At 45.6% G+C, this 17,233-nt stretch overlaps 1 protein-coding gene across 1 annotated transcript in view; it reads right to left on the bottom strand.

The window, feature by feature from the left end:
- Positions 1-17,233, bottom strand: part of TCF3 (transcription factor 3) — a 2,378,933-nt gene that overhangs the window by 2,004,823 nt on the left and 356,877 nt on the right. The window contains exon 5 of the mRNA XM_044054828.1: positions 3,018-3,146. Coding sequence (XP_043910763.1) covers positions 3,018-3,146 — 129 coding nt within the window. The remainder of the gene's footprint in view (positions 1-3,017; positions 3,147-17,233) is intronic.

Raw genomic sequence — 17,233 nt, 5'->3', positions numbered from 1 at the left:
AAACCTGATCAGAAGAGTCATGTTCTGTGTCTTGCCTAAGCCTCTTATCAGGAGGGGGGATGGGAACCCCTGATCAAAGTAATTAGGGTCTTCGGCCATTTTAAGCATCTGTTTCTTAGGCATGGAAGTCTGTCCAGGAGAATGCTGTACTTGTTTCTTTGTCTTTAGAGCTGTTTTAGTCTGTCTTTGAAGCTGAGGTTGGCTTGACATAATTGTGTAGGTCTGAAAACACCCTCAGAAGCCGATGGCTGCTCAGCGGCTCCGGACCCATCTGAGGGAGTAGTTTCCGAGAGTCCAATACCTTGAGTATCCAGAGGCCTAGTCGGCTCCACGTGGGAGTCTGAAGCGGCCTGTGGCACTGAGGCAGCAGGCGTCAAGGGTTGCGAAAGCACCTCACTGACAACAGGCGAACCGGCGACTCGCCTAGCGGGGGCCTCGTCGTCAGTTTTGGACCTCGGATACCTGCCCTTTTCCTTGCACTTTTTATAAACTCCAGTCGTGGGCTGTTCCGACGGCATTATATAATTAAACCTTCGGCCAAAGTAATGAAAGGCAAAATCGTACCAACGCTTAATAGTGCGTTGGTTAAATCTAACACAACCAACAGCTAGCAAAGTCATGATCAGGGCCTAGGCAAGGAATACAGTAAGAATGAAAATCCTTGAGGTATTTGCTTCCCACAAGAAATACAATTGTTAACTTTTTCTGACATTGGTCTGGAACAAGAAAAAAAGTTTCCCCAAAGGGGTACTTAGCTTTAATGAAGACTTCGATCTGAAATTCGATTTTGAAAATCTCAGGAGTCGGCCGACCAGCACTTGCTAACTGCTTTTGCTTCGGGCACCACGCAGCAAGAAAGACTGAAGAAAATGGTGTCGGCTGCATCTTTTATACCACTGGCGCACTGATGTCAGGGAAGAGGCGACAGCAACAGACGACAGACCAAGACTTTGGAATCCAGGCCGACTGTGGGTAGCCTGCCAGCAGGATAACCCAAGAGTAATGACTGCAACAGTGAAACACTATGAACATCAGGTTTATGCTCAGGGAGTTTTAAAAATTCTCTAACCACCTTCTTGGATTGTGGACAATCCTGTGCTTCCCATTTAAAGTGTTCCCTCAGGATGTGTAGGGTCTTCCCAAAAAAACAGTCCTCGGGAAGAGGCTGAGGCAAGGTTCACATCAGAATCTGAATCCCCATAGGAAGCAATAGAAAACCTTAACCAAAGGTGAATTCATCACCATCATCCTCAGTGTCAAAAGAATCAGAAGACTCTTGGGGGGGGGGGGGTATACCTTTCTTTTGCCAGAACAGGCTTCAGGTGCAGAACCTGAGAGAGGCATCTGGATCTGACTTTGGTGATCAAATCCTTAGCCAACCAAACCAGACCCTGCTGATAAACCTCAGTTTGGTAGTTGTAATCGGTAGGCCTCGGATGGGGCAAGCTGCATGCAGCCTTTTTTATGTGAGGCCTTAGACTTGGACATGAGATTAATGTCAGTGCTAGGGCAGGGAACGCAGGTGGACAGCCAAATCCCAGTTATGGTGACCAGAGTTGACCCCAGACAAAAAACCTGGATACCCCATCTTCAGTAACAGAGCAGTGGCCAGAAACAGGAACCTGCAAAGGAGCTCTAGACCCAAACAATGAGCTAGGTCCTTCAGCCTCTCTTGAACTCGAGGGACTTGGAGGCATATCAGACTCTGAACGAGTTTCAACATCATCAGCCATCTGAGGGGACTGCAAAGGCATCCCACCTTCTTTGACAACAGCAAGCATCGCCTGGTACATTAAGTTTTCTGCATTTTTGTTTCTTATGCCCAGTGAGATCAACCTTAGTACAATCGGCAGATGACAAAGTATACAAAGCCCCTAGCGACTTAATAAAGTGCTTACCTAAAATCTCAGCCCTATGCTTGATTGTTCTACTGTTAAAGCGAACACAGAACTGACAGTGAGGAATGTCATGTTCTGGGGCCAAATAAGTTAAACAAAAGGAATGAAAGCCATGGTGTGCTATCTGCTTGCCACAATGAAGACTATTAACTTTGTGTGACATAAGTCCAAAAAAAAAAAAAAATATGAGAAGCTCCCCAATTGGGTAGTTGGCTTTAGATGTCTTCTTTCTGGGATACAGAACTGACAGACGCACTAACTAGTACTCTGCTTTCAGCTCCGATGGCAAGAACGAACACAGGTTATGGCACTGGCTGAACCCCTTTATACCCAGACGTCTTGATGTCGTCATGGCATCTGCCGTCTTCAGGAGGAGGGGAAAATCCTCTGGTAGTCCAGCCTGCCATGGGCTTCCATGGCAGGAAATCCCATCAGTTCAGTGCAAAATTGAAATACGAAGCACATCACAGGTACCAAACGCATTGGTTTCAAAAACAATTGCATCAGCCAAAAGGATACGCACACACTACTTTAATAAAAACGGAACATTCATAGATTAAGCACTTTCAGCCCTTAATTTTAGTGGGACTTCAGATTTGGTACCTGTGTTCGCCTGTGAGCACTCACACAGGACAGCACAGTGTCCTTGCAAGAGTTAGTAAACTAAATTGTTACCTGATAAGAAGAGAGAAACAGTGGAAATCTGATTTGTATGCCAATTAAGTCAAGCTTACAGTTTCATTCTGAATGTGTTTTATAAAAATATTCAATGAAACATATTCCCAAATGCAGTGATGAGGACTTACTAGACCAGAAAGTCATCAAGTTGCAAAAGTCAGAAATATGGGTAGAATGAATTCAAACTGCTTAACATTAGCATTTTTATTGCTGTATAAAGACAAGATGAAGCCACAAACATTCTGTGATTCATTTTACCATACAGAAGTGCAACAATCCAACTTGTGGCTATACAGACATCTATGAGAATTCTACTTTAGCTACCAAAAACATCTACAGATACTGCTGACAAGATGAAGTACACATTAGATTAAATGAAAAATGGCTGACAACGTGCAGCACAAACTAGTTGTTTAAGGCGTGGCTCAGCAACACTGTTGCCCTATTTCTACAGTTTGACTGCACTGCAAACTCACCAACCAATCCAGAGTTTATAAATGAAGGCGAAGACATATTTTCATGAGTCGTCAGGTCTCTATGCTCACCATAATGAGATCCTTCTCCATAGCCCTGTAAAAGATGTGGAAAAAATAAAGCAGAAAAAGTTATAGCAAGTTACAGAGGTGGCCAACTAAAATGTTATTCCCGCTACCATATTTGCAAGAAAGTTTGTCTTCAGCACACTTGTGAACAAAATCTGCAGTACACATAAAAAAGAAGGAAAGTCACAAATTACTTCAATGCAGCCAATCACCTAGCATGGCAACCATCATGATGTATGATCAGAGACAACCCCCCAATATATTCAAGGTTTCACATTCTGAGTCGGTGAGTTCTTGAACCACTGCTTACTTGACAGGCAGTTAATAAGAAGTTATGTACCTACCATAACGTTCCATGTTAGTTGTCTTCTCTCGCCTTCTTTCTTGCTTGATGGGTTCGGAGCCGATCCCTCGGCTCCGACTCGGCACTTGCTTTAGCTCGAGAACTCCTTTTACCAGCTCGAGGCAGCCCCATATCCCATGATGCAAGGCAGGAAGTACCCAGATCTCGTTTGTTGACAAAAGGGCAATAACACCAAGCATAAAAATACTTCCCAAAGGAAGAAGAAACTTACAGATGGAAAAAGGACCAGGTTTGAATGGTCTTTAGCATAATAGTTTCTTATACAAGGTCTGTCCAGGCCAGGGGAAGGAGGGAGGGTCAAGAAAGAAGGCGAGAAGACAACTAACATGGAAGCGTTATGGTAGGTACATAACTTCTTAATGTTAAGTTGTCAATCTCGCCTTCATTCTTGCTTGATGGGACCGTCCTAGCACCTCTATCCTGGGTGGCTCAATGGAACACACTCTTGAGGACTGTAGAGCCAAAACTGGCTCTGTCCCTGGAGGCCAAGTCCAATTTGTAATGGGAAACAAAAGTGTGAGGAGTGGCCCAAGTGGCGCTGCACAAATAGTGTCCAAAGGCAGTCTAGCTTGAAAAGCTGTAGAAGTAGCTAAACTCCTAGTTGAATGTGCTTTAGGTTTTGAGCACAGCTGTTTTCCCCTGATCGTATAAATTTCAGTGATGACCGAAGAAAGCCATCTGGACAAAGTCACTTTAGAAACAGGAAGGCCGTTTTTATTATCCGCATAGGAAACAAAAAGTTGATCAGATTTCCTAAATGTTTTTGTTCTGTCCAAATAATATCTAAGCTGACGGTGGACGTCAAGATAATGTAGCTTTTGTTCAGCTCTATCTGAATAGTTAGGAAAAATACAGGAGATCAATGGATTGATTCAGATTGTTTTTGAAGCGACCTTAGGTAAAATGATGGATTAGTTCTCAAAGATACTCTGTCTTTGTGAAAAATCAAATAGGGGTCGAACCGAAAGAGCATGAAGTTCAGACACCCTCCTGGCAGATGTAATAGCCACTAGGAATAAAGTTTTCCAAGAAAGATATTTCAGGGAACAAGAAACAGCTGGCTCGAAGGGGAAGAATCAAGGATGTCAGCACTAAATTTAGATCCCACTGAGGAGGAGGATTCCTGATTGGAGGCTTTAGTAGGAAAATTCCTTTCAAGAAGGCCCTGCAGAGCCTATGGGACATAATATTATGATCTGCTATCCCAACATGAAAATTAGAAATAGCAGCCAACTGAACTCTGACTGTGGAAGAAGAGGAGCCTGCATGAAAAATCTCTGCTAAGAAGTCCAGAACTGCCTGAACAGGGGCAGTAAAAGGATCAATATTTTGGGCCTTAGCCCAATAAGAGAAACGTTTCCATTTGCTCGTGTAAATCCTCCTGGTAGAGGACTTTAGTGAAGCTACTATGATATCTCTAACTGGGTTAGAGATCAAAGGAAGCCTGGCTAGGGAAGGAAGTGGAGCAACCATGCTGTGAGGTTGAGAGAAGGGATTGACCGGTGCAGCTGACCGGATTGGTGAATCAGTAGATCTGGCACTGGGTCCAGATGCCACGGCTGCACCAAAAGGTGATGATGGAGGAACGGGAACCAAACTTGTCGAGGCCAGTAAGGGGCAATGAGAATCAATTTGGCTCTCAAGACGGTAGCTTTCTGGATCACCTGAGGGATCAGAGCAAATGGGGGAAAGGCATAAAGAAGTCCCTGGGGCCAATCCTGGGTCAGAGCGTCTCTGGGGGATGGCCTGATAGAGGAAGAGGCTGAAGAAGTCTGGACATTTGCTGTTTTGGGGAGTAGCAAAAAGATCGCAACATGGACGACCCCATTCCAGAAAAATCTCTTCCGCTATGGATTGCTTGAGAGACCACTCGTGAGGCACGAGAATAGCTCTGCTCAATCTGTCCGCTATAATGTTGGTTTTCCCAGGGATATGCGTTGCTACCAGAAACCGATGAGAGGAGATCGCCCATTGCCATAGTCTGAGCGCTTCTCGACACAAGGGGTAGGACTTGGTTCCGCCCTGTTTGTTGATATACCAAACTACAGACATGTTGTCTGTGTGGACTGCAATTGTCCCTACGGGAAGAAAGTCGTTGAGGGCTTGCACGTTAAAAGCACTGCTCTCATCTCCAGGACATTTATGTGCAGATGGTACTCGAACGGTTGCCACGTCCCATGAACCATCCTGCCCTGATAATGACCCCCACCCGATCAGGGAGGCATCCGTGGTGACAGTGGCTATCGGGGCGGAGGTACAAAGCACCTGCCTTGGTGAACCTGAGACGATGTGATCCACCAAGCAAGATGTTCTTTGCATGTTTGTGTCACCAGAATCTGGTGGCGCATTGGGAGTTGCTGGTATGACCACTGTGTGAACAGCATCCACTGAAGGAGGCGCATGTAGAATCGAGCCAGGGAAGAAGAGTAATGGCGCAGCCATGAGACCTAATACCTTTAGAACCATTCTGGCCTGTACTTTCTTGGTGGCCAGAATGATCCTGACATGAGTCTGAATGTCTGAAAGTCTTTGTTCTGTAAGGGTAGCTGACATCCGAACAGTGTTTAAGTTTGCCTATGAAGGTAATAGACTGGCAGGGCGATAAGGATGACTTTTGAAGTTGACTGAGATGCCCAAATGAGAACAAAGGTCTATTGTGTAATCCCTGGCTTGTATAAGCTGATGCCTGGTGGTGGCTGACAGGAGCCAGTCGTCGAGATCGGAAACACCTGGAATCCTTGGCGTCTCAGGTGAGCCGTGACCACTGCCATGCATTTGGTGAACACTCTGGGGGCTGTAGTGAGACCAAAGGGCAGGGCTCTGAACTGGAAATGACTGGACCCCAGCGGCGGAGAAATCTCCTGGGGCGTCTGTGAATTTTGATGTGATAGTACGCATCCTGAAGATCTATTGAGCACATCCAGTTGTCCTTCTGTAAGAAGGGCAGAATTGACTGAAGAGTGACCATTCGGAATCTTGCCTTCCTGACAGACTTGTTGAGTCTGCTGAGATCCAATATTGGTCTCCAGTCTCCCGTCTTTTTGGGGACCAAAAAGAACCTTGAGTAGATTCCGGGCTCTGAATGGTCTACTGTAACTGGCTGAATGGCTCTTTTTTGCAGTAGTTTTGCGATTTCTAACACTGCAATGTCCCTTAGACCGGGTGGTACATCTGGAAGGGAACTTGAGGGGAAGGGACTTTCCTCGAAAGGAATTATGTAACCCTTGGATATGATCGACTGTACCCATCTGTCTTGAGTGAGGGAATGCCAGGCTTCTGGGTACAGTGATAATCTTCCCCTGACTGCCTCCAAGGAGGGACAGCCGGGCAACACCTCAGGGATGCTGAAAGGGCTTATCAGAGAGAGGCTCCCTGTTTCCCTGGTTCTTGGACCCCTCTGCCTCTAGAGCGGTCTGTTGTTGTTACCCCTCTGCCTCTAGGGGTAAACTGACCACGTGAATCGGCGTGACTCCTTGGGATTTACGGAACCACATCTTCCCACCCTTCTGCCCTTTGGGATAAGGCCTAGAAGGGGTGGAAAACGGACTCCAACAGCAGAAAGAGTCTTGCCGTCCTGCTCACACCTGGTCAAGGTCTCCTTCACCTGAGGGCCAAACAAAGCTGACCCATCAAAGGGAGAATTTGTGAAGGGCCTTAAAGGGATCCATAAAATCACATAGCCGCATCCAGGCTTGGCGTCTAAGAGCCACACCTGTGCCTGCGGCTCTACTGCTCCATCCGCAGCATAAGATATTAGCCGCATGGAGGAGTTAGCAATGGAATTGAGGGTTCCTAGCTGCGAAGCAATCTTTTCTTGAGCCCCTGCAGCTGTAGGATCCTGAACTACTTCTCCCAGCTCCTTCAGGATATCTCTCTGGAGTCTGGTGAAGTGACAAAGATAATTCAGCGAGCATAGCAAAGGTCGCTGAGGAAAACATCCGCTTGCATTACCTATCCATGGTCCTAGAGTCCTTATTAGGAGGATGGGCCAGGCACGGAAGGATCTGCAAGTTCCTTTTGGTGGCCGCAGCCACCACCATGGCATCAGCGGGACACCCTTGGTAAGGAATTGTTTGTCACTAGGGGCAGTGATAAATTTAGAAGGCCTCCTAGGGACTGGCTCTACAGAGTCAGGAGCTGTCCACGCCTTCGTGCAATAACCTGCATAAGGGGTCGAAGGCGGAGACACCCAGGAGGTGGAGGGCCGAGATCCAAACGCCTCTAGGTATACTGACTCATCCTCAGAGGGATTGTTGGTGGGCCAGTTTCCCCTCTGTTTTAGAAGTTCTAGGATGTCTGAAAAGGAGACATCCTCAGAGGGGGATCTAGGGGATCCCTCTGACTCATCAAAGTCAGTATCCGGCATGACAGACTCGGGAGTCTACATGCTTCCTCTTACAAGTCCTCTTCCTAGGAGGATCTCCCGAAACATCAGGAGAATCCTCGGAAGAGGGGGAAATTCGCAATGGGGAAACCTGAGGCGGAGGATCTCTGGGTCCTGTAGCAAGAGAAGTGGCAGAGATGTCAACAGGTACAATAGAGGGAGGAGCTACGGGAAGAGACTGCTGACTGATACCAGTGGCCAGTACACTCTTCATCACCTCGAATGCTCCCCTCCCAGGCAGGTCCGAGAGAACCCGCTCCGAAGAGCTAGGAACTCCAGGGGCCACCGAAAGGGAAGTCTCCGAGGCAGATGTCGGAGCCGAGCTCACCAAGGCCGAGGCTCCAAGGGGAAGAGCGGGCTCGGACAAGGGTCCGATGCCACTCACCCCCTCGGAGGAGACCATGGAAGCCCGACCACCGAATCCCTCTAAGGAAGAGGAGATAAGAGTAGGGGCTGAAGGGACAGAAGGAGGTATCCGTCCTCCAGCCGAAGCAGTAACCATGCCCGAAGACTCCAACTCCAAACTCTGGGGTAGAGTCGAAGGAGGAACTGTAACGGGGTGTGGACCAACAGTCGTCTGCTGAGACAGACTGTGTAGCATTTGGGCCAGTACCTGTGACTTGAGCAATCTACTGACCACTCTCTCTAGGTCATGATCTGACAACCTGGATGACCTTGAAGATCGGCTCCGATGGCTCCGTTCCGATAGAAGAGGCGAAGCCGAGCCGAAAGTAGCGGCCCCAAGGAAGGAGACCCCGACCTCTTCCTGGAAGGGGCCATCGGAGCCGATACTACTGATCCTGTCGGCACCGATTTCTCGGAGCCGGCAGAACGTCTCGATGTATCGGCTCCAGCGGAGCCGATACAGCTACAGTAACGGTGTCGGAGCCGATCGGAGCCGACACCGATGCCTGTGCCACATGGGTGTCGGAGCCGACCGGGCCGACACCGATGCCGTGCACGTGGGTGTCGGAGCCGATCGGGCCGACACCACAGTGGTCAAAGCAGATTCGGCACCGATAGCCATCGGCGAAAGCTTTGTGGATCAGAATCGGCTCCAGCGGAGCCGATCTCGACTCTATACGAGTCGGGCCGAGGCCGCAGGCTTAGAAACAGAAGCCTGGGCCTTGGCAGTTTTGGTTGATTTTGTGGAGCCGACTTAGCGGAGAGCCCTCCGGCTTAAGAAGACCCCTGAGAATCAACTTATTGCGTCTCTTCTGCAGGACTCTGGCTGAAGGAGTGACAAATAGCACAGGAGTCCTGCAGGTGAAGAGGGCCCAAACAGTACAGGCAAGAAGTGTGACCGTCTGTCAGAGACATCTTCTGACAGCACGAGTCACACTTCTTAAAACCTGAAACCCTCTCCTTAGACATGGTGCCTAAACACAACACACACACACACCAGTCAAAATAAATTAAACTAATACCAAGAGGTATTTAGTAAAAAAACACCAACACACACACCCTAACAGGGGGGGGGATGGGATAGGGAAAATTGACTGACTAAAAAAAATTAAGAGACAGGGATTTCTGTCAGAAAAAGGTTAAATTTAAATTAAACTATCAAAAATATTAGTTTTAACTGAAAGAAGGGGCTTAAATATCACAAATGTGAACTACTTACCAGGAGCTGGTAAAGAGAAGACCTCCCAAGCGAAGCGGCAAACGCGATCTGGGTACTTCCTGCCTTGCATCATGGGATATGGGGCTGCCTCGAGCTGGTAAAAGGAGTTCTCGAGCTCAAGCAAGTGCCGAGTCGGAGCCGAGGGATCGGCTCCGAACCCATCAAGCAAGAATGGAGGCGAGATTGACAACTTAACATCAAATGTTTTAATGTGTTTTTTAGGGAAGACTAATGCATTAATTTCCATGTTTGCTTAGGAACACTAACTTCACTAACCAAAATGTGACCACACGAAGTGCATGAATCATAAGCAAAAAAGAATGAGGAAGATGCCATTAGAAAACAACATGCTGTTTACCTGGAGAGCAGCAGTGATTAAAAGAGCACAAATCTGTACCACAAACTCAAACACACTACAATAAACTTGATCAATACTAACACCCCCCTCTCCAATTGAAATACAGGCTGGAAAACATGTGCAAGTGTAGATATGCATGGGAGCCAGGCTTGTCTGCAAAACCGTAGGGATTGAGACTCACTTGTGTGATCACCAGTGTAAGACTGCCTAGCTTTTCCCTGCAAGGATGAATTACTCGAGTACGGAGGATTTCCCAGTTCCCTGTGATGGTGGAACCTCAAGGTTGGTATAAGTAGTGAGGGAAGGCCCCCTATACCCAATGGTGTGGTGGGGGTAATTTTTTGCAATATTGTTTGTACTCCCTGCACGAAATAATGCAATCAGAAATTAGTACATGCCTTGTTAGAGAGCCGATGTACACAACACATGGTGTGCCTTGGATAGTACTAAAAGGTAATTCATAGTGCCACAGACAGCCTAAAGCACACAATACAGTATCTACTACTGTCAAAGTCAGAACTTAAAAGAAAAGTGGCAGAAAAAGTGTCAGGAAAATCAGTGTAGAACACCTTTTCTTACTCGTCAAGGTCATATATCAATAACTGTAAAAGAACTAGACAGCATAAATAATTGCATATGTACGCATTCCCCCATCCCACCCCCAGTGACAAACTGACAAGATGTCTCAAACTTTCAAAGGACTTTACTGAGGAAAGATAGTTTCTGGAGTCTTTCTACATTTAGCGAAGTACACACTGAAATGTCTGCTACTTACAAAAAGGAAATATCTCGGGACTAAAGAAACTTCCCTTCACTGTAGTTAACCTAATCCTAGAGATTTTTTTCCTCCATATAAAACCTACATTTTATTTAGTGCCCAGAAAGCATTTTAATTTCTACACTCAAAATGTTCTTAGCTACAGATATTTACATTTTTGTCTCTTCACATCTCACACTGTTGTAGAAGCAGGAACCAGATTGTACAGTTTTAAGAAGGTATGGGTGGAAGATCATGTGGGTGTTTCCAGAATGGAATGGGAAGGGGCTCCTCTGAGGAAGGCAGTGATGGCCTCATTGCCCTAGTAGAGCGATTCCTGATCTTGCCTGGTATTGACTTTCCATTATGCTTGTAGCAGAAGACAGTGCAACTGGCAATCCACTTGGATATAGTTTTTCTGTTAACTGGTCTTCCTTTCATGTTTTTCGGCAAATACCACAAAACAGGTGAACATATTTTCTGTGAGTTTTAGTCTTATTCAAGAACAACACTAGTTGTATGTGTACATCCAATGAGTTCAAGTATACTACTTTGCTTCTCTGTATACTGACACCTCCTTTATGCCTAACTGGCATCTGAGCTTTTACTGAACCTATCTATTAACCTGCCTGTCTTCTTCCTTTATCCTCAAAATAGTCTATGAAAAAGAAAAAGTTCCCTACACACAAGGATTTGAACCTTGGAGATTTCCGTGGTAGAAGTGAGTCACTAGAATAGACTTCTGGCTGGAGAATTTTATATCTACAGAGGCAGCAGACTCAAAAGGAAGCAAAACTATATTTTCCTGGACAAAATCCTGGTCCCAAGGAGGTGCAGGGATTCCTTCCAAGTAGTCTCAAATGAATGATATCCTTGAGAAGCTATTTCATGTTGTAATGATAGAAGAACGGAGGCAGATAGGCAAGCAAGCCGAGGTGGCAGATGTACGCATCATATAAAGTATAGGACATGCCTGAATTGCACATTTATATCAGATAGCTCAGAACCTGTGGCAACCTAGCTTGCAGCAGCTGCTGTTATTTGGTTATGCACCAGTGAGAGAATATTAACCACTTTGGAATGTACAACTTTTTTGGCACTTGTTCTTCTGGTTGCCTTGAAGATTTTTATGATTTCTTTTCTTCACAGATTTCTGGAGACTAAGTATATCAGCTATTCCACCCTGACAATTTTTGAGTCAATGTGGGTGTAAACAGTGAATCCTCTGTTCTGGGCAAGATCCACTTTGAGAGGACACATTCATAGCTCTTCCTTGACCATGTTAAAGAGAATGGAAAATCAGTACAATCTCGGCCAAACAGAGGTTACAAGGATCACCCTTACCCATCCTCTGACTTTCTGAAGTACTAAGGGGATGAAGAGTATTAGAGGTAAGGTGGACAGAAACAGCACTGTCCATGGGAAGAAGGCTTCCATTCTCGACTCCCTTCAGCAGCTTTGGGTTACCTGTTCTGGTGTGAGGCAAAAAGGTCTACTTAAGGAACACCTGACCTATGTGTCAGTTGGAGAAAATCTCCCTCTTGAACAATTTCCAGAGATGCATGGCCATTCAACACAAAGGGGAGGAAAGACTGCCTCCCTGTCTGCTCACGTCTCACATCACTGTGGTATTGTCTATCCTTACAAGTAGTGTCCCCGATTTCTATTAGTCTTGAAAGCAATTGGAACTTTCAGTACTGCCATTATTTCTTTTAAACTGTTTTTTTTTTTCTTCTGAAAGCACTTTTCCAACAGTCCTGCACAGTTATTTATCCTTTGTGGGTACCCCAGGCCAAGTCTGAGGTACTGGTGGTGAGGACCAAGATGTCCACTGGCATATGTAAGGGAGCTCCCAGATTACTTTGGAATGCTTGAATCAAGAACATGTGACTGTATCTGAATATAAAAGAGCAGTTTCTTTCTGGTGCAGTGGAAAAGAAAAATGTCAGTTTGTAGACAGTGCTGGTGCAGGCACTAGACTGCTCTTGTGGAATCACTGCATTTCTCCCATACACAGCTCAGTTAAGGGTATCACATTAGGATGCAAGAAGCCAGGAAACTCAAAACCCTATGGAACTCCCTGGTAGATATTGAGGCTTTTTTCCCCAAAAATGCCCCAGAGGTACTGGGTCAGGAACAGGACTATATATTGAGGGTATACCTTCTGGTCCTTGGAATCCAACTCTGCCTGGGAAGGTCATCTCGGTGCAAGGTTGGAGATAGGATTTTTGAAGGTTGAAAGTGAAACCCAGAATACAGAAATATGTTCCACAGTCTATTGGAGAGAAGCATTCAGCTCCTCCAGTGATGCTGGCTGCATTAAGCAATCACACAAACACTGGCGCCAGGAATTTGGTGAACACTCAAGAATAATGGACAAGCCAAAGGGCAAAAAACAAAACTTGTACTGAGAACCTTCTTCCTTGAAGTAAAGAACTGCCTGTGGTTTCCTGCTAAGAAAATGTGGAGTTAAGAATCCTGCAGGTCCAACTTGACCATGACAGCTAGGGACAGAATCAATGTCAGTAGCTTCTAGACTGCAAATATTTTGAATGTGGGAACAAGGAGGAACATTATGAATTTTGAAAGGTCTAAAACAGGCCTTCCTTTCTAGGGATTATAAACCTTAAGTAAAATTCTGGCCCTTTGTTTTTTTGCCAGACTGGTTCTATCAAACTTAAACCAGAAGCTGCATTTCAACCTGTGTCTAACATTAGCTGTTCTTTTGCAATGTAGGGAACTGCCTGAGAACTGTGGTCTTGCAAGGTGCATTATGTAACCTGATTTTACTATGTTTGGAACCCACCTCTTCAGAGTGTTTTTTTTTTTTTTAAATTTTCATATGTTTTTTTGCCAGTTGTGGCACGAACTGGACAGTTTGCCTCTAGCTTTATTAGTGGGATAAAGTGGTAGGCAGAGTTAGGGTGGAATTCACTGCTGGAAACAGGGAGGTACTAGAGTCAGAGCTAGGACCCACCAGGCATGGATTTGGGGCTCAGTTTGTTATTTTCTGGAAAAATTTCCCTTTTCAGATCTTTACATCTCAGACCAAAACCAAGCCTGACATACCATGTCTAAGTGGGGTAATTTCTGATTAACCTAGGTAGGGTACTTACACAAAGTCTTTCACCATCCGCATAGTCTTTACCTTCTCCTTCAGCTTCTTAAATAAATTCTGGGCTTGGAGCCATGCATGCTTCCTAATAACAGACTGTGTGGGTAGCTGCCCTGCTTAATTTCTAAAGAATCAAATCTACACCTGAGTGCGTGTTTGGCAACCTGGGAACTGGTGCTTCACAGATCCACCATCTCCTCTGAGAGTCTTATCCCCCCCACCTTTTCTTTCTTCTGATCTAGTAGAGTCTCCCAAGTAGTTAATCAAAAATGGCAATTCAAAACTCTCATGGCCAGGATAGTCGAAGTATATACTTTTGGCCAAATTTAATGAGGGCTTCTCTCTTCTTATCATTTGGGAAAGGGTTCTTGGGGGTGCAGCACTTTGCTCCCTTGGATTCTGAGACTTTCACCTCAGAATCTGCTACTGGATTCTTTTACAGAGACCTTTTAGATTCAAGCACTCTGTAGAACTTCTGTTTTTTCTGGTAGTAGAGGATTGACTGCCAGGATGTATCCTGTGTTGCATTACCCACCACTTCCAGTACTGGAGCGATGAAGAGAGAGATTTGGTCACAAGATGAGCAAGAAATAGTCCAAACCTTTTCTTGGACTGGGGATATTCCTGTGCTTCAAAACTGAGAGACTCATTTTATTCAGTGTCTCCGAAAGGAAAATCCTTAAGTGGCGAAGATGCAGCAGGTTTAACATGCGACTTAAGGAGTTGGCATACGAAACTGTAAAAATTTGGTCACATATGCCAGGTGGTCTTCACCAGAGTCTTAGGAATCTGAAGACTCCTTTGGGGAGGGGTCCCCTTTTCTTTTTACAGGAGAAATTCCTGTGGCAGAGTGATTTTCAAGGATTCGTTGTCTGGATTTCATGAATTCCAACATATCCTCTGCAAGCCTGAACAAGTTCTGTGGATAACTCTGTGAATGGTTGGACCCAGGCCTAAGCGGCTGTAGCAAGGGAAACACTAAAGTGCAGTTTTGTACCTATCATAAATGTAGATGTTCGAGTGTTCACACTGCTGCAGTCATCACACTTGGGTTATCCTGCCGTCAGGCGGTCCCGCAGTCAGCCAGAGTTCCAAAGTCTTGGTCCGGCATCAGTTGCCATCACTTCTTCCCTGACGTCAGTGCGCCATGGGTATATAAGATGCATCCGACGCCATTTTCTTCAGTTTTTCTTGCCCCAGATGTCAGGTGCCCCCAAGTGGGTAGGCAACACATATTGCTAATCAAAAATATACATATAAAATAAAAACAATACCTTCAGTTACCAGCAAATACACCCCAAAGGTTGTATAGGATAGAAAGGTATAGATAAGCCCAGCTAGTTCAGAGGGGATTGGAGGGAGGGTAACCCGGACTGCAGCAGTGTGAACACTCTAACATCTATATTTATGGTAGGTACAAAACTGTACTATGTTCATCGTGTTACACTGCTGCAGTCATTACACTTGGGTTGAATCCCAAAGCTAAGTTTGGGTGGCTGGTCTATAAAGAGTTAGGATTGGCTAAGAGGCCCTGCAGAACTGCAGTGGCAAATCCTGCTCTGGATTTAGAGTAAAGAGGCAGGTGGTAATGCTTGGTGAAGGTGTGCACTGAACTCCAAGTTGAAGCCTCCAAAATGTCCTTGGTAGGTTCTCCTCTGAGAAAGGCTGCTGAAGTGGCTGTTGCCCTGGTGGAATGAGGCCTAATGTTATGAGGGACTGATTTTCAATGCTGTGTGTAGCAGTATCGAATACAGTGTCCTATCCATTTGGATATAGTCTGCTTTGAGATAGCCCTGCCTTGTGATCCTGCAGCATATGGTACAAACAGTTGCTCAGTTTTCCTGAAAGTTTTTGTTTTGTCCAAGTAGAAGCGTAACTGCCTGTGTATGTCCAAAGAATGCAGAAGTTTCTCCCCTTTATTTTGGGGGTTTGGATAAAAATTAGGCAAATGGATGGTTTGGTTAAGAGCCACACTAGATACCACCTTTGGCATGAAGGTAGGGTTTGTCCTTAAAGATACCCTATCCTGATGAAAAATTATAAAAGGTTCCACTGCCATTAATGCCTGTAGCTCTGAGACTCTTCGTGCTGAAGTTACTGCCAGGAGCACAGCTGTTTTCCATGATAAAAATTTTAGATCTGCTGTATTGGCTGGCTTAAAAGGTGGTAGGGTCAGTTTTTCCAAAACGAAATTGAGGTCCCAAGTTGGTGTTGGTGCTCTCCGGGGCGGTCTTATGTTTTTAGCCCCTCTGAGGTACTGCTTTAGCAAGGGATGAGAGAATAAAGGAGGATCCGTGTTGTAATGTGCAGAAATGGCAGAAGCGTGAATCTTAATTGATGAAAAGGATAGGCCTCTGTCCAGCATCTCAGTTAAGTATTGTAAAATCTGAGGAATGTTTGGAACAAGAGGGTCAAAGCTGTGAGCCTGGTTCCAGGCGCAGAATCTCTTCCATTTTTCTGAGTAAGCTTTCCTGGTGCTAGGCCTCCTGGCCTCCAAAATGACATCCATAACAGCTTTAGAGAGAGGTGTTGCCTGTTTGACTAAAGTATCTGCCATGCAGCCAGGTTTAGGGTTTTGAGCTGACCGTGCAGGATCTGATTGTTTTGTTGAGTCAGGAGGTGTGGAATTTGGGACAAAATCCATGGTGGGCCTTGAGCCAAGTTCCTTAAGATAGGGTACCAGTGCTGGCGTGGCCAGTCTGGAGCAATCAGGATCATCTGTGGTTTTTCTTGTCTGGCTTTTAGGAGTACCTTTGAAAGGAGAGGCAGTGGTGGGAAGGCATAGACTTTTAGGTTTTTCCAGCTGAACAGAAGAGCATCCACTTTCCATGCTTGTTTGTGATAAGTCTTTGTGCAGAATTTTTGTAGTTGGCAATTCAGAGGGGAGGCAAAAAGATCTATGTCTGGGCATCCCCATTTCTGTGTTATCATGCTGAAGATTTGTGGGTTCAATTTCCATTCGTGGGGGTCCATGATATTTCTGCTTAGGTAGTTTGCCAGAGTATTTTTCTTTCCTGGCAGGAATTGTGCTTGCAGGTGAACTTGGTACGTTAGAGCTGTGTTCCACAAGGTCATGGCTTGCCTGCATAGGGGATAAGAGTGAGTGTCCCATTGTTTGTTTATGCATCACATTACTGTGGTGTTGTCCGTCTTTAGTAATAGTTGTCCTGGGTGTAGATGGTCCTTGAAAGCTGTTATGGCATTTTGAACAGCCAACATCTCTTTTTGATTGATGTGAAGATGCATCTGGTCTGTGGTCCACTTGTCCTGAATGCATGTTCCTGGCATGTGTGCTCCCCAGGCGTAATCCGAAGCATCTGTTAGAGTTTGCCTGGCTGTGGGTTGGGTGAAAGGCTGACCCTTGTTTAGGTGACATGCCTGTGCCCACTATCGAAACTCCTGTTGTAGGCAGGGAATTATTGGAATTACTGCTTCTAGACTGTGAGAAAGTTGAGTCCAAACTCTTTTTAGGTACCATTGTAATTTCCTCATATCCAGTCTGGCATAATATAT

The sequence above is a fragment of the Protopterus annectens genome, chromosome 13.part0 (genome assembly GCF_019279795.1).
Source record: "Protopterus annectens isolate FY-2018-M chromosome 13.part0, PAN1.0, whole genome shotgun sequence".
Lineage (NCBI taxonomy): Eukaryota > Metazoa > Chordata > Ceratodontiformes > Protopteridae > Protopterus > Protopterus annectens.
The sequence above is the reverse complement of the archived record's forward strand: the minus strand, read 5'-3'. Positions and strand labels throughout refer to the sequence as shown.